Here is a 16,551-nt window from a genome sequence, read left to right on the forward strand (position 1 = left end):
ATCTCTAATTTATAACCATACATGACAGGAATCTTCCAAGACTAATTTGCATTAAAATCTGAGTATTGTTTATCAAAACATTTTGCATGTGGCAAACACACTAAGCCTTAAGACATAGCTACAAGTCTTAACTCAAAGGCCCTTTTATATTATATTGTAACTACCTGCCGGATAATACTGGCTATAGAAGAAATAACTTTAGGACATCTGTATTCTTGTTCTTTAGAATAACGACAACAAAAATAATCAGTTTGTAATGTTTAGGGTATAAGCTATAGCTATTGCCACAGATGTTTTTGTGAACTAAAAACTTAAGTCAATCTTATACAAGATAAAGATAGAAAGACAACAACTTAAAAGTCAATAATTTTTAGACTCAAACCAGATTTGTTGATTGTTGCAAGTCCCTAAATTATGTTGCTGAATATTATTAGTTTTGGTTTCAAACAATAGGCCAAGGAAAGTAATAGACTTTCTGCATTCCCATATTGTTAAGAGTTTAATATAGACATACTGTATAGTACATATTTTATTTTTTTTCACTTAGTAATGTATCTTGGAGATCACACCACAACAAATGATATAATGATACAAAGCAGTCTCCTTTTAAGTGGTTTTATTCAAAAGAATTCTAACAAACTATTTCATAAAGCGTTTGGAATATAGCATCCAAGGTAACAATGGCTTAGAAGCCAAGATATATAGAAAAGTGGTGAAGAATTTTGAGATTGTTAGCCTGGAGAAAAGATTTACTAAGGGAATTATAATAGTTACATTCAATCATTTACTTAAAACATTCTAGAACTTCATGATGCTAATGCTAAGACAGTTCTCTTCAATAAAACTGCTGGTCCCCAAACCAGTTCTCGGGTTTAATTTTGGTACAATGCTTAAGGAAAACCAAGGCTATAATATCTTGAGACCAAGTGAATGCAAGTGACTGTGAATCCCTGTGGGCCCTGATGTCAGAACTCATACATAAGCTTTGAATGCAGACTGCAGTCAGACCTTGGAAAAGGTAGCAGGCAGAAAGATCTTGTAATAAATTAGTGTCTGGCACATTTTCTTTCAAGAGGTGATTTATAACACCCAATCTGTACCCTAACAGTTGTTTTCCATGTTAAGAACTCCCTCTCTTTTTCATCTAGTGAATTTCTGGCCATCCATAGTAACAATCATCTATTACAGGATGACCTCTTGAAGTTCTATGAAATTCCAAGCCCTATGACACCAGTCTCACTGAATATAAAGCAAATTAATTTCTGGCGGAAAAATTAAGGAAACTGCCTAATTACAGTAACAAAAGAAAAGAGAATAAAAAAGAATGAAGACAGCTTAAGGGACTATATATAGCACATTGTCAAATGGACCAAAGTGCACATTAAAGGGATCCCAGAAGGAGAAAGAATGAGAGAAAGAGGCAGAAAACTTATTCAAAGAAATGACTGAAAATATCCCAATCTGGGAAAAGAAACAGACATGGAGACCCAGGAAACTCAAAGAGTCCTAAACATGATGAATCCAAAGAAACACACAATGAGACACATTACAGAGTTTTCCAAGAAAATAAAAGTTGAAGGAGTTCATCAACACTAGATCACTCTTACAAGAAATGTTAAAGGTAATTTCTGAACCTGAGGTGCCTGGCTGACTCAATTGGTAGAGCATGTGGCCCTTGATCTCAGGATCATTGAGTTCAAGCCCCATGTTGAGTGTAGAGACTACGTTAACTTAATTTTTATAAACTTAAAAAAAAAGTTTTATTTATTTTTGAGAGACAGAATGTGAATGGGGGAGGTGCAGAGATAGGGGGAACAGAGGATCAGAGCAGGCTCCTCACTGACAGCAGAAAGCCCAAGGTGGGACTCGAACTCAAAAACCCTGAGATCATGACCTGAGCTAAAGTTGGACGCTCAACTGAGTGAGTCACCCAGGCGCCCCAATAAACTTATTTCTTTTTTAAAGGTAATTTCTGAACCTAAAACAAAGAGATATCAGTATAAGCAAAACATATAAAAATGTAAACCTCACTGGTGAAGGTAAATAGATAGTTAATTTCAGAACACTCTAATTTTGTAATGGTGGTGGGTAAATCACTTCTCATTAACATGGAGATTTTTTAAAAAGTATTAAACATAACTATAATAATCTGTAAATGGATAAACAATGTAAAAAGACATAAATTATGATATTGAAAACATAAAAGCATAAAAGCATAAATGTAGAGCTTTTGTACACATTAGAAGTTAACCTGTTATTGCTTAAAATACACTGTTACAAGATATTTTATGTAAGCCCCATGGTAATCATAAAGCAAAAACCTACACCAGATACACAAAAGGTGAAAAGAAAAAAAAATCTAGGCATACTGGTACAGAAAATGATCAAGTCACAAAGGAAGAGAACAAGAAAGGAAATAAAGGGTAAAGGAATTACAAAACACTCTGAAAACAAATAACAAAATGGCAATAGTAAACCCGTATCTATCAATAATTACTTTAAATGTAATGGATTAAATCCTGCAATCAAAAGAAACGGAATGTTGAAATAAAAAAATAATACCCAACTATACTATATACAAAAAGCTCGTTTCAGTTTTTAGGACACACACAAGCAGAAGTGAAGTTGATGGTAAAAGATATTCCATGCAAATGGAAACCAAGAGGAAAGGAGGAGCAGCTACACTACCAAACAAAACACACTTTAAGCCAAAGACTGTAGCAAGGGACAAGGAAGAGAATAATATAATAATAAAAGGTCAATTCATAAAGAGAATATAAGATTTCTGAATAGTTATGCATCCAACACAGAGAACCTAAATATATAAAGCAAATGTGACCAGAATTGGAGGGAAAAATACACAGCATTATTTATAACAGCCATATTATGGAAGCAACCTGATGTCCATTGATAGACGAATGGATAAAGAAGAGGGGGTATGAAATATAACTCAGCCATAAAAAAGAATGACATCTTGCCATTTGCAGCAACATGGATGGGTCTAGAGGGTATAATGCTAAGCGAACTAAGTCAGAGAAAAGCAAATACCATAAGATTTTCACTCATGTTTGGAATTTAAGAAACAAAACAAATGAGCAAAGGAAAGAGACAAAAAACCCAGACTCTTAAATATAGAGAATGATGGTTACCAGAGAGGAGGGGGTTGGGGGGATGGGTTAAACAGGTGATGGGGATTAAGGAGTATACTTGTTTTGATGAGTACTAGGTGATATATGGAATTGTTAAATCACTATGTTGTACAATTGAAACTAATACTGTATGTTAACTAACTGGAATTAAAATAAAAACTTTAAAAGGCAATAAATAAATAAACAAACAAACAAATAAATAGCAAAACCAAAAACAACCCATAAAAATCAATTCAATTAAATGGGCAGAATGAACTAAACAGACATTTTTTCAAGGAGGACATCCAAATGGCCAATGGATACATGAAAAGATGCTCAACATCACTAATTATCAGGAAAATGCAAATTAAAACCACAAGGAGATATCACCTCAAACCTATTAGATGGTTATCATCAAAAAGAAAAAATATAACAAGTGTAGATGAGGATATGGAGAAAAAGGAACCTTTTTGCACTGTTGGTGGGAAAGTAAATTGGTTCAGCCTTAATGGAAAATAGCATGGAGGTTCCTCAAGAAACCTAAAAATAGAACTACCATATCATTCAGAAAACCCACTTCTGCCAAAGGAAACAAAATCAGTATAGTGAAGAGATATCTGTACTGCCATGTTCATGACAGCATTAGTCACAATAGCCAAGGTATGGAAACAACCAATGCATGCCATGGAATCCCTAAGGACTCCATGTAGCCAAATCAATTGTGAAAAAAGAAGAACAGAGCTGGAGGACTACTACATGCTGATTTTAAAACTTAATACAAAACCACAGTCATCAAAAGAATGTGGTACCGACATAAAGACAGATATACAGATCAATGGAATAGAAGAGGGCCAGAAATAAACCCTCACATATATGGTCAAATGATTTTTGACAAAGGAGAAACAACCATTTAATGGATAAAGGATAGTCTTTTCAACAAATGGTGCTGGGAAAATTGGTATCCACATGCAAAAAAAAAAAAAAATGTTGAACCCTTATCTAACTCTACATTAAAAAGTTAACTTGGGTTAAAGACCAAAATGAAAGACCTAAAATTATAAAACTTATAGAAGAAAACATACAAAAGCTTCATGACATCAGATTTGGCAACAATTTCTTGGATATGATACTAGATGCACAAGCAACAGAGGAAAAAAAAGAGACAGTGGACTTCATGAAAGTTTTTAAATTTTGTGCATCAAAAGATAATATCAATACAGTAAGGAGGTAATCCATAGAATGCGAAGAAATTGTTGCAAACATGTATCTGATAAGGAGTTAACAAACAGATTATATTAAAAAAACCCTAAAATTCAACAATTTAAAAAAACAAAAATGGAATTCAAAAATGGGCAAAGGATGTGAACAGACATTTATCCAAAGAAGATATACAACTGACCACTAAGCACATGCAAAGTTGTTCCACATCACTGATCATCATGGAAATGCAAATGAAAACCATACTGAGATACTGCTTCACATCTGTTAGGATGACTAATATAAGAAGAACAGAATATAACAAGCACTGGCAAAGATATGAGAAAAACAGAACCCTTGTTGGTAGGAATGTAAAATGGCACATCACTGTGGAAAACAGTATGGGCTTCCATAAGAAAAATAAGATAGGATTACCATATGATTTAGCAATTTCACTTCAGAGTGTATACCCAAAGAACAGAAAGCAAGGTCTCAAATAGATATCTGTATATCTACATTCACAGCATCATTTTCCACAACAGTTACAATGTGGAAGCAATCCAAGTATCCACCAATGGATGAATGGATGAGCAAAAATGTGGTAAATACATATCCTGGAATATTATTCAGCCCCCAAAAGTAAGGAAATTCTGACATATGCTAAAACACGATGAATCTTGAAGACATTATATGAAGTGCAATAAGCCAGTCAGAAAAATACAAACTGTGCGATTCAGTATCTATGAGGTATTTTTAGCATTCAAAGCATGAAGAGAAAGTAGAATGGTGGTTTCCAGGGGTTGGGAGAGGAGGGTAGTAAAGAGTTATTGTTTAATGGGTATATATTTTCAGTTTTATAAGACGAAAACAGTTTCAGTAATGGATGGTGAGACAATGATTACACTCTATGATAAACTGCACACTTAAAAATTGGTAATGTGGTAAATGTTGTGTTTTTAAATTTTTTTTAATGTTTGTTTTTGAGAGAGCGAGAAAGAGAGAGAGAGAGAGAAAGAGAGAGAGAAAGAATGTGAGTGGGAGAGGGGCACAGAGAGATGGAGACAGAATCTGAAGCAGGCTCCAGCTGCTGAGCTGTCAGCACAGAGCCCAACACGAGGCTCGAATTCATGAGATCATGCCCTGAACCGGAGTCAGACACTTAACAGACTGAACCACCCAGGCACCCTTAATTTTTTTTTTAAGTTTATTTATTTTTGAGAGAGAGAGAGAGAGAGAGGGAGGGAGGGAGGGAGGGAGGGAAGGGCAGAGAAGGGAGACACAGAATCTGGAGCAGGCTCCAGGTTCTGAGCTGTCAGCACACAGCCTGATAAATGTTATGATTTAACTATTTTATTTCCATAAAAAAAATGTGGAAGAAAAAAAAAGAGACCCTAGGAGATTAGGAAAAGAACTCATGAGAAAAACTGTAACAGGTATGTATGCCTGGGTGGCTCAGTCAGTTGAGCGTCCAATTCTTGATTTCAACTCAGGTCATGATACCAGGGTTGTGGGATCAAGCTTCGCACTGAGTCTGAAGCATGCTTAGGATTCTCTCTTTCTCTCTCTCCAGCTTTCCCTCTCCCCTGCTTGTGCTCTTTCTCTCTCTAATAAAATAAAAAATATATAACAGAACAGCTACAAGATATACAGTATAGGTTGTGAACATTCAAGATACATTTAAGAAGAGTTCCAAAAGAAAATAAATTACAGTGAAGCAACAGTGAAGCAGTATGCAAATTTTTCTGAATTCAGGACTTAAAGTTCCAGAGGGAAAAATAAAATTAAAAATTTAAAAATCAAAAATAAATCAAATGGAACTAGATAAAAGAATATAAATATTAAACAGAGGAGCATGTACAACAATGGTATAGCATAAACTGAGTGACAGCTCTTTGCACCTGAGAATTTTTTTTTAATTAAAAATAAAACACAAAAATGAACTATTGGGACCTCATCAAAATAAAAATCTTCTGCACAGTAAAGGAAACAATCAGCAAAACTAAAAGGCAGCCGATGGAATGGGAGAAGATATTTGCAAATGACATATCAGATAGAATCTATAGAAAACTTATCAAACTCAACACCCAAAAAACAAATAATCCAGTGAAGAAATGGGCAAAAGACATGAACAGACACTTCTGCAAAGAAGACATCCAGATGGCCAATCGACACATGAAAAAATGCTCCACATCACAATATAAATCAAAACCACAACAAGATACTACCTCACACCTGTCAGAATGTCTAACATTAACAACTCAGGCAACAACAGATATTGGCGAGGATGTGGAGAAAGACAATCTCTTTTGCACTGCTGGTGGGACTGTAAACTGGTGCACCCACTCTGGAAAACAGTATGGAGATTCCTCAAAGAATTAAACATAGAACTACCCTATGATCCAGCAATTGCACTACTAGGTATTTATCCCAGGGATACAGGTATACTGTTTCAAAGGGGCACATGGACCCCAATGTTTATAGCAGTGCTATTGACAATAGTCAAAGTATGGAAAGACCCCAAATGTCCATCGATGGATGAATGGATAAAGAAGATGTGGTGTGTATATATATATATATATATATATATATATATATATATATATACAATGAAGTATTACTCAGTAATCAAAAAGAACGAAATCTTGTCATTTGCAACTATGTGAATGGAACTAGAAGGTATTATGCTAAGCGAAACTAGAGAAAGACAAAAATCATATGACTTCACTCCTACAAGGACTTTAAGATACAAAACAGATGAACATAAGGGAAGAGAAGCAAAAATAATATAAAATCAGGGAGCGGGGAGACACCTGGGTGGTTCAGTTGCTTGAGTATCCGGCTTCAACTCAGGTCATGATCTCACAGTTCTTGTGAGTTTGAGCTCCACATCAGGCTCTGTGCTGACAGATCAGAGCTTGGAGCCTGCTTGAGATTCTGTGTCTCCCTCTCTCTCTGCCCCTCCCCTACTCATACTCAGTCTTTCTCTCTCAAAAATAAACAAACATTAAAAAAATTTATAAAAACAGGAGGTGGACAAAACATAAGAGACTCTTAAATATGGAGACAGAGGGTTACTGGAGGGGTTGTGGGACGGGGGATGGGCTAAATGGGTAAGAGGCATTAAGGAATCTACTCCTGAAATCATTGTTGCACTATATACTAACTTGGATGTAAATTAAAAAGTGAGTATATTATTTAAAAATCAATCAATCAATCAATCAATCAATCGCACAAAACCACCAGGCCATGCATGGCATTAATAAATCATGAACTAAGGACAATACAGCAATGTATTTTTTTTTCAGTTTATGTATTTTTGAGAGAGCACGTGTAAGCAAGGGAGGCACAGAGAGAAAGGGAGATAGAGAATCCCAAGAAGGCTCCACACTGTCAGTGCAGAGCCCAATGTGGAGCTCAAATCAACAAACCATGAGATCATGACCTGAACCAAAATCAAGAGTCGGACACTTAGCTGAGCCACCCAGATGCTCCAGCAATGTATTTTTTATATTCATTTTGTTTCTTAATAAAAAAGGGAAAAAAAATGAAGCAAATATAATCAAATGTTAAAACTTGACAAAAATGAGGGATGGATATATGTATGTTCATTATAGTAGTCTCTATTTCTTTCTCTCTGAATATTTTAAGTATTACATAAAAATCAAGAGAATGTAAAAGATCAAAGCCAAAAAATTTAAGTGAAAAGGGAGGATGTCAAAGAGAGCCTATGGAAAATGGAGCAGTTTGGTATTGCAGGGAAAGAATGTGAATGGCAAAAACAAAAAAAAACAAAACACCCAACCAAAAAAACCAAAACAAAACATGCTCAAAAATGCAATTTATTATTTTATTAAAGATGGAAAAATCTCTAACATGTCCATGTAGACTATGTAAAAAATGACAAGACAAAGAGCAGCTGAGAAAACAGGCAGAGGAAAAAATAAGTGTTGAAATAGGTTGTTAGGGAAACAGGATAACATGTGGAATGGTTATCCCTGAATAGGGAAAACATAGCTCTTCCACTAAAACTTTACTGAAAGAATTATTTCAGAAACAGATTAGAAAGGTTTTATAGCCTTGGGAGCTACAAGTTAAGTAAATTACAATTATCAAGCTTTCATTTTTATCTGGGAAGTATGACATATGGTCATTGCTGAGCAGAAAGCAGGAGAAGAAAATGGAAAGTTCAAAAATAAATGCTCATTTGGATAAGTTTTGCTCTATTTTGTAAAATGGAAAATTTGACTTTATAAATGAAACTGCTGGCACAAGGTGAGTGTGAACTTTCTTCTAATTCACTCAGGGCAAAAGATTAAATAAACGTATCATTGTGGAAATACCAATAGTTGACACTTAACTTATAATACATATTTTTGTTCAAATTCACCTCAACCAGTAATGGATTTGAGGGGCGCCTGGGTGGCTCGGTTGGATAAGTGTCCGACTTAATCATGATCTCATGATTCATGAGTTTGAGTCTCGCTTGGGGCTGGGTGCTGACAGCTTGGAGCCTGGAGCCTGATTCAGATTCTGTGTCTCCCTCTCTCCCTGCCCCTCCCCAGCTCATGCTCTCTCTTTCTCTCAAGAATAAATAAAACATTTTTTAAAATTTTTAAAAGAAGAAAAATGGATTTGAGAAATGAAAAGATTTATTTATTTATTTATTTATTTATTTATTTATTTATTTAGTAAGCGAGCATAAGCAGGACAGAGGCAGAAGGGGAGGAAGAGAGAGAATCTGAACCAGGTTCCACAGTCAGCACAGTGGGGCTGGATGTGGGGCTTGATTCCACAAATGTGAGATCATGACCTGAGCTGAAATCAAGAATCAGATACTTGACTAACTGAGCCCACCCAGGCAACCCAGAGAAATGAAAAGGCATATTTAATAACTTCATCCAAACACAGAAGATCCAAATCTCTCAAAGGAACTTTCCTTGCAAATATATACCACACACATGCAACACACAAATAACTCAAATTATCTTGTTGTATTTATTAGCTACATTTTGGCAAGTGAAGGCAATTCCCTGAATTTCAATGTTATTGTGCAAAATGAAATTCATCCTTTTGACTTTTCATCACTCATGTCTGCTGAATTCAAATGCTCAATATCAAAGGTATTACTATACCAGAATTGAAATTTTTCTGAGGTAGAGCTCTATAACAGCAGGTTGTGTTAAAGATATAAAATGTTGAAGTCATTTAAAGTTTATGCTATCATCAAAATTAGTTGAATTTTTGGAAATATTTGTATATTTCCAAAAGGATGTTATCCCGCCTTTCCAACTGGGCATCATCAATCAGTCGTTCCAAAGACTCAACATATACTAGAACATTTAGCATCTGAAAGATCTGGAAAGTATGAACCAACGTAGATAGTTAAATTGAAACGGAAAATATACGCAAATCCTGAGTACCAATCTTGGATCTTTTCACTACCCCCATTAACTTCACATTTCAAGATTACACTTGCCTTAGAACATGACAGAATATAGCAAAAAAGGTGAATCTCTGCAAAGAGAATATGAACCATCTGAAATAAATGATGAAACAGACTCAACTGCATTATTCTAACTTGTAATTAACTACAGTTCTAATTAATTTATAAGATTGTGTTCCATACTTTTCTGTCTCTGAATCCAGAACGTTTCTTCTTTTTCTCTTCTGGATGAGGCTCGAGACAAATACCTGCAGCCTTTTTTTCATGGTTACAAACTTCCCCTTCATCTTTATTCTTCCCTTTATCACCAACTTCACTCTTCAGGTTGTTTATAGATGGTGGAGATTCTGCAAGGGCCCTAGGTATGCAAAAAAATAAATTTGCATTAATCCAGAAATAAATATTTTCAGGTACAGTTTAGCGGGAGCAATAGTACTATGAAATTTGCAAAAAGTTCTACAGGAAGAGGTTCCTTAAAAAGTTAAAAATAGAACTATAGTATGATCCAGCAATTCCACTTCTGGCTCTATATCCCAAAGAACTGAAAGCAGAGTCATGAAGAGATTTTTGCACATTCATGTTAACAGCAGCATTATTCACAACAGCTAAAATGTTTGAAGCAACTGGTATGTCCATTAACAGGTGGGTGGATAAAGATAATGTGGTATATATATATATATACAAAGAATAATATCCAGCTTTAAAATGATGGGGATGATACCAAAAGCATAGGCAACAAAAAGCCAAGAGACAAGCAGGATTATGTGAAACTACAAAGCTTCACTACAGTGAAGGAAACAATCAACAAAATGAAAAGACAACCTATCAGTATGGGAGAAAATACTTGCAAACCATGTATTTAATAAAGGGCTAATATTCAAAACATAGAGAATGCTTATAATAGCCAAAAAAAAAAACCCAAATAACCTGATTAAAAAATGGACAAAGGAAGTGAAGAGACGTTTCTCAAAAGAAAATACATAAATGGCCAACTATACATGAAAAATGTGCTCAACATCAATAATCATCAGGGAAATGCAAATTAAAACTGCAATGAAATATCACCTCACACCTGGTAGGATGGCTTTGGTAACAACAACAAAAAAAAGATAACAAGTGGAGGTGAGGATGTGGAGAAAAGGGATCCCTGGTACATTTTTGGTCAGAATGTAAATTCATACAGCCACTATGGAAAACAGAATGGAAGATCCTCAAAAAAACAAACAATAGAACTGCCAAATGATTCAGGAATCCCACTTTGGGTATATATCCAAAGGAAATGAAATCAGGATCTCAGATATCTATATTCCCCCCCTCACTGAAGCATTATTCAGAGTAGCCAAGGCATGGGAAGCAACCTAAATGCCTCTCATTCAACAAATATATAAAATGTGGGGGCACCTGGCTGGCTCAGTTGGTGGAACGTGTGACTCTTGATCTCTGGGTTATGAGTTTGAGCCCCACACTGGGTATAGAGATTACTTTTAAATATCTTAAAAAAAAATACCCACAAATAAATAAAATGTGGCATGTGTGTACTCCCCACCCACAGGAATACTATTCAGCATCAAAAAGGGAAGGAAATCCTGCCATTTCTGGCAACACAGATGAACCTAGAGAGCATTATGCTAAGCGAACTAAGCCAAACACAGAAGAACAAGTACTATATTATACCACTTACATTATGAATATAAAAGAGTCAAACTCATAAAGGCAGAGAGTGGAATGGTGCTTTCCAGGGGCTGGGGGAGGAGGAAATGGGGAGATATTAGTCAAAGGGCGCAAATATTTAGTTACACAAAGTAAGTAAGTCTTAGAGATCCACTGAACAGCATAGTGCCTACAGTTAACAAAACTGTATTGTATACTTAGACATTTGCTAAGAAGGTAGATCTAATGTTAAGTGTTTTCTCACTAAAGCAACCTATAATAATAACAAATTAGAAGGTTAGAGAAAACTTCTAAAGGTGATGGACTGGTTTATGGCATACACTAATGATGGTTCACCGGTACATACTTCTCTCCAACTCCTCAAGTTGTAGGCATTAGTTATGTACAACTTTTTGTATGTCAAAAAAATTTAAGTAACTCAGAAAAAAAAACTAAAAAGGAAAGGATATCATATTGCATGCCACAACATGGTTGAACCTTGAGGACATTACACTAAGTGAAATGAGCCAAAAAGACAAATACTGTATTATGACCTTACTTATATGAGGCATCTAACAGAGTCTATTTCATAGAGACAGAAAATAGAATGATGTAACCGGGGGCTGCAGGGAGGGTGGAACAGAGGTATTTAATGGGTAATGAATTTTAGTTTTGCAAGATGAAAAAGTTATAAAGATCTCTTTAACAACAGTGTAAATATACTTAACACTACTTAGCTGTATACTTAAAAATGGTTGGGATGATAAATTTTGTTATTTTTTTAACCAAAAAAAAAAAAAAATGAATTGGAAGAATAAGTGTGAGACCAAAGGAATCAAAAATTGATACTGAAGTTAAAACATGTACATTAACAAAATTCTACAGGAAGACAAAAACCTAATGGGCTTACCAAATTAATTCAATTATCAGTAGCAAGAAAAAACCTGAATGTACAGGAGAAGCCCCTCTAGCTAGAGTTTGAAACTGACAATCTATTCTATAAAGATTTTTCCTAACTTCTTCATACAAGAGAATGATTCTATTCTTTCAAACTGCTACATGATTTGGTAACTGAACCATATCATAATTTATGTTACTTTTGTATTCCCAGAATCTATCTTGCTCTTTAACTATTAGGGGGACTCAAATGACTTCGTCGTTTTCACAAACCAAAAACTGTCAAATATCAGCACTGTCATATGGTTCAACATAATAGGTAAGAACATTAAGAGACTGGTTGTTCAGAAAAAGGAAGGAAGTAATAAAGATTAGAGTAGATATATACAAAATAGAAACTAAAAAAACAACAGATCAATAAAACCAGAAGCTGGTTCTTTGAGAAGATCAATAAAATTGATAAACTTTTAGCCAGATTTATTGAGAGAAAAGAGAGGTGAGAGAGAGAGGGAGAAAGAGAGAGGGAAAGAGAGGACTCAAACACAATCACAAATGAATGAGGAGAAATAATGACTAACACCACATATATACAAAGGATTATAGGAGAAGATTATGAAAAATTATGTGCCAATGGAGGCACCTGAGTGGCTCAGTTAGTTAAACATACCTCACTCTCACTCAGGTCATGATCTCATGGTTCTTGAGTTCAAGCCCTGTGTCAGGCTCTACATTGACAGTGTGGAGCCTGGTTGGGATTCTCTCTCTCCCTCTCTCTCTGTCCCTCCCCACTTGTGCGCTCTCTCTCTCTCTCTCTCTCTCTCTCTCCCTCCCTCCCTCCCTCCCTCTCCCTCTCTCTCTCTCCCTCTCTGCCCCCCCCATTCCTCTTCCCTGCTCATGCTCTGTCTCTCTAATATAAAATAAAATAAATTTAAAATATTATACTGGAATACTAAATAACAATAAAAACTTTAAAAAACAAAAAGAAGAGACTGGACATTATTTTTTTTTTTAAGAGAAAGTTTGTTTTTTTTAAAGTTTATTTATTTTGAGAAAGACAGCATGTGTGTGAGCAGGAGAGAGAGAGGATCCCAAGCAGGCTCTGTGCTGATAGCAAGGCTCAATCCCACCAAATGTGAGATCATAACCTGAGCCAAAATCAAGAGTTGGTCATTTAACTGACCGAGCCACCCAAGAAAATTAAAAAAAAAATTTTTTTAACGTTTGTTTTTTGAGAGAGAGAGAGAGAGAGAGACAGAGGGTGAGCAGGTGAGGGGAAGAGAAAGTGGGAGACACAAAATCTGAAGCAGGCTCCAGGCTCTGAGCTGTCAGTGCAGAGCCCAGTGCGGAGCTAGACCCCATGGACCGCAAGATCATGACCTGAGCTGAAGTTGGATGCTTAACCAACTCAGCCACCCTGGCTCCCCGAAAGTTTTTTTTTAACTTTTATTTATTTATTGTTGGGGGGGAGGGGAAGAGAGAGGGAAGAAGGGACAGAGGGCAGGGGAGAGGGACAGACAGAATCCCAAGCAGGCTCTGCACTGTCAACGCAGAGCCCAATGTGGGTCTCAATCTCATGAACCATGAGATCATGACCTGAGCCAAAATCAAGAGTTGGATGCTTAACTGACTGAGCCACCCAGGCGCCCCCACTATTCTTTTAATTATCCAGAGTTCCCAACCCAGTGCCTCACACAGAGAAAGCACGCAATGTGCTTTCTAACACAAAAGGAACAAAAATGGAAGTCCTCATCTATGTTGACCAGAAAAAGGATTGGAAAAATATACACTGGGATTAAAATACTGGAATATGAGAAATTTCTTAATGTAATCATTTCACATGACTATTTAGAGAGGACTTAAACAAACAGTTCTTATTTCATTTACTTGCAAATAATATTTTATACATGTTAACAAAGTCAAAGAAATATCTGAATTTGTAAGCAAGAAAAATAATTGAATGTTTTAAAGGCTAAATCCTAAAAATAAATTTAAAAAACTTTTGCAATGTTTATTCATTTTTTGAGAGACACAGAGAGAGCACAAGCACGGGAGGGGCAGAGAGAGAGGGAGACACAGAATCCAAAGCAGGATCCAGGCTCTGAGCTGACACAGCCTGTCACAGGGCTCCAACTCATGAACCGTGAGATAATGACCTGAGCTGATGTCGAACAATTAACCAACTAAGAAGCCACCTAGGTGCCCCCAAATAAACACATTTTTAAAAATCAACAAGAAACTAATACACTACAGGCTTTTTTCCCAACCTGGTTCAAAAGCAATCTTTTGACCATAGCTTGAATTTCCTTTCAACTTTGGCCAAGTGTTCAAGGTTGGATCATTTCCCTGTTTTATTTCCCTCTGACAAGTTTGTGGAGCCAAATGATGATGGGCTGGTAAAGTGAAGACCCAGGGAATTTATGGGTAAAGAAAAGAGGCAGCATTCATTCATTTCATCATTCAAATGCTGTAGGAACTACAGCTGAGATAAATATAAATAAGACTATCTTTGTCCTCAAGAAAGTCAAGGTGAATTGGGAAAACAGATAAATCAACTGATAAAAGAAAACATAAGGACATAGAGTAGGGTCAGGAAAAGCCCTGTAAAGGGTGACTCATAACCTGACTTCTCCAAAACCTAAAGTTCTAAAAAAGAAAATCTACAGACATTCAGTATCATCTGGTATAACAGAAACTAGCCTAACCACACTGCTTCTTTCAATTCAATTAATTAAACAGAATTCATAATTTCTTCTGAAAAACTCACACACTGATATCCTGATACTCTGAATGCTGCTCATATGTAGTAGGCAGGTTACACCCCATTATATCCCTGCATCTTTTACCACCTTCGGAGCAGTTCACTTCCAAGAGTCACTTTGATTTTTTTCCTATTTTATTCCTGATAGTTGAAGCCATCATGATAATAATATAATACAGTGATTAAACATTATAGAACTGGTAAAATATAATGATATACACAGATAAATGTGCCTTCCCACAGTGGGGAATAATACAGAAAATTCAACAAAATATATAAAACATATTCAGATAATGAACGACAGTAACTCTCTGAAAAAAGTTAGGCCTATAATTGTTCTGAAGTTTCTTTTGGAGACATTTTATTTTCCAGATCAGGAGCAGGCTTCCAAGCAAAACAGAATGACTATGCTAAGTTGAGAAGACAGAGGTCACAATTTGGAGAGGCTGAGGTGGCTGGAATTGGTGGGGAAGAGGACCAGAGAGGAGGAAATCACACAAAGAAAAAGTTCCACGAACCCAATGGGGTCTCCCTTAAGTTACTATTAAGGATTCTTAAGATTAAAGCATCCAAAATTAGGCAAAGAACAATTATCAAAGAGCTGTAGGTCAAATATATTTCCAGGACTCACAAGTGGGAAACGCTCAAGCTGTGACAAAACACTGAACACCCAAGGCATTCAGTAAACACAACAGACGGGTCATATCTTATTAGTAGGGTTAAATTAGCTCTAGAGAAAAAGATACTGTAAACTATGTTGGGATTAAAAAAAAAAGCTTAAACACAAGCTTTAGATGATAAAACAGGTTCTTCAATAAATTAACTGCCTGCCAATACAAAAATCAATATACTTTTAAAGGAAAACAACAAAATCCAGGCATGCAAAAGTGTTAACATACACAATGAAAAATACCTAATAAAGTAATTATTAGCTGTCAGCAAGATAGCAGAATAGGTCCCAGCCTTTGTCTCCCACAGAAAAAATGATTTAACAATGATGTACAGATCAAAATATCTTTATGAAATTCCCCAAATCCAGTTAAGAAGTTGCAGTACACCAGGGAAGCACAATGCCAAAACCAGACACATTGAAATGGATAAAAGGAGCTACTTCATTTTACCCATGTCAGTCCCTCCCACAAGCAGGCACAGCTTAGCACCAGGAGAGAATGCCCCAGCTAGCAATTGCTCCTATAGGGAGGAATGAGAATGGAAGGGTGTTCACCATTCTCGCTATTCAGAGGGCTCTCAAGGGATTGGTTTCTGTTCACCTCATTTGGACTCCTGACAGAAGGTGGCATGGTTTGCATGCGAGGGAGTCGAAAGAAAAGAGAAGCGGGAGGTGGTTTGGGGAGCTGGCACAGCTTGGCACAACTAGGAAAAGGTACAGAATGAGTCTTCTCCCTCGTGAGGGAAGAAGTGGAAGGAGTGTCTAGTGTTCTAGTTTTTCAGAAGGCTGCCTGAAAAGACTAGTTGGC

General features: G+C 36.1%; 1 protein-coding gene across 4 annotated transcripts in view; it reads right to left on the reverse strand.

Moving 5' to 3' along the window:
• MICU1 (mitochondrial calcium uptake 1) overlaps positions 1-16,551 on the reverse strand; it is a 256,334-nt gene that overhangs the window by 174,573 nt on the left and 65,210 nt on the right. For all 4 annotated transcript variants that reach the window (XM_047824729.1, XM_047824730.1, XM_047824728.1 and 1 more), the window contains one exon: positions 9,952-10,126. In XM_047824729.1, the coding sequence (XP_047680685.1) occupies positions 9,952-10,126 (175 nt within the window). The remainder of the gene's footprint in view (positions 1-9,951; positions 10,127-16,551) is intronic.

The sequence above is a fragment of the Prionailurus viverrinus genome, chromosome D2 (genome assembly GCF_022837055.1).
Source record: "Prionailurus viverrinus isolate Anna chromosome D2, UM_Priviv_1.0, whole genome shotgun sequence".
In the NCBI taxonomy this organism is placed as follows: domain Eukaryota; kingdom Metazoa; phylum Chordata; class Mammalia; order Carnivora; family Felidae; genus Prionailurus; species Prionailurus viverrinus.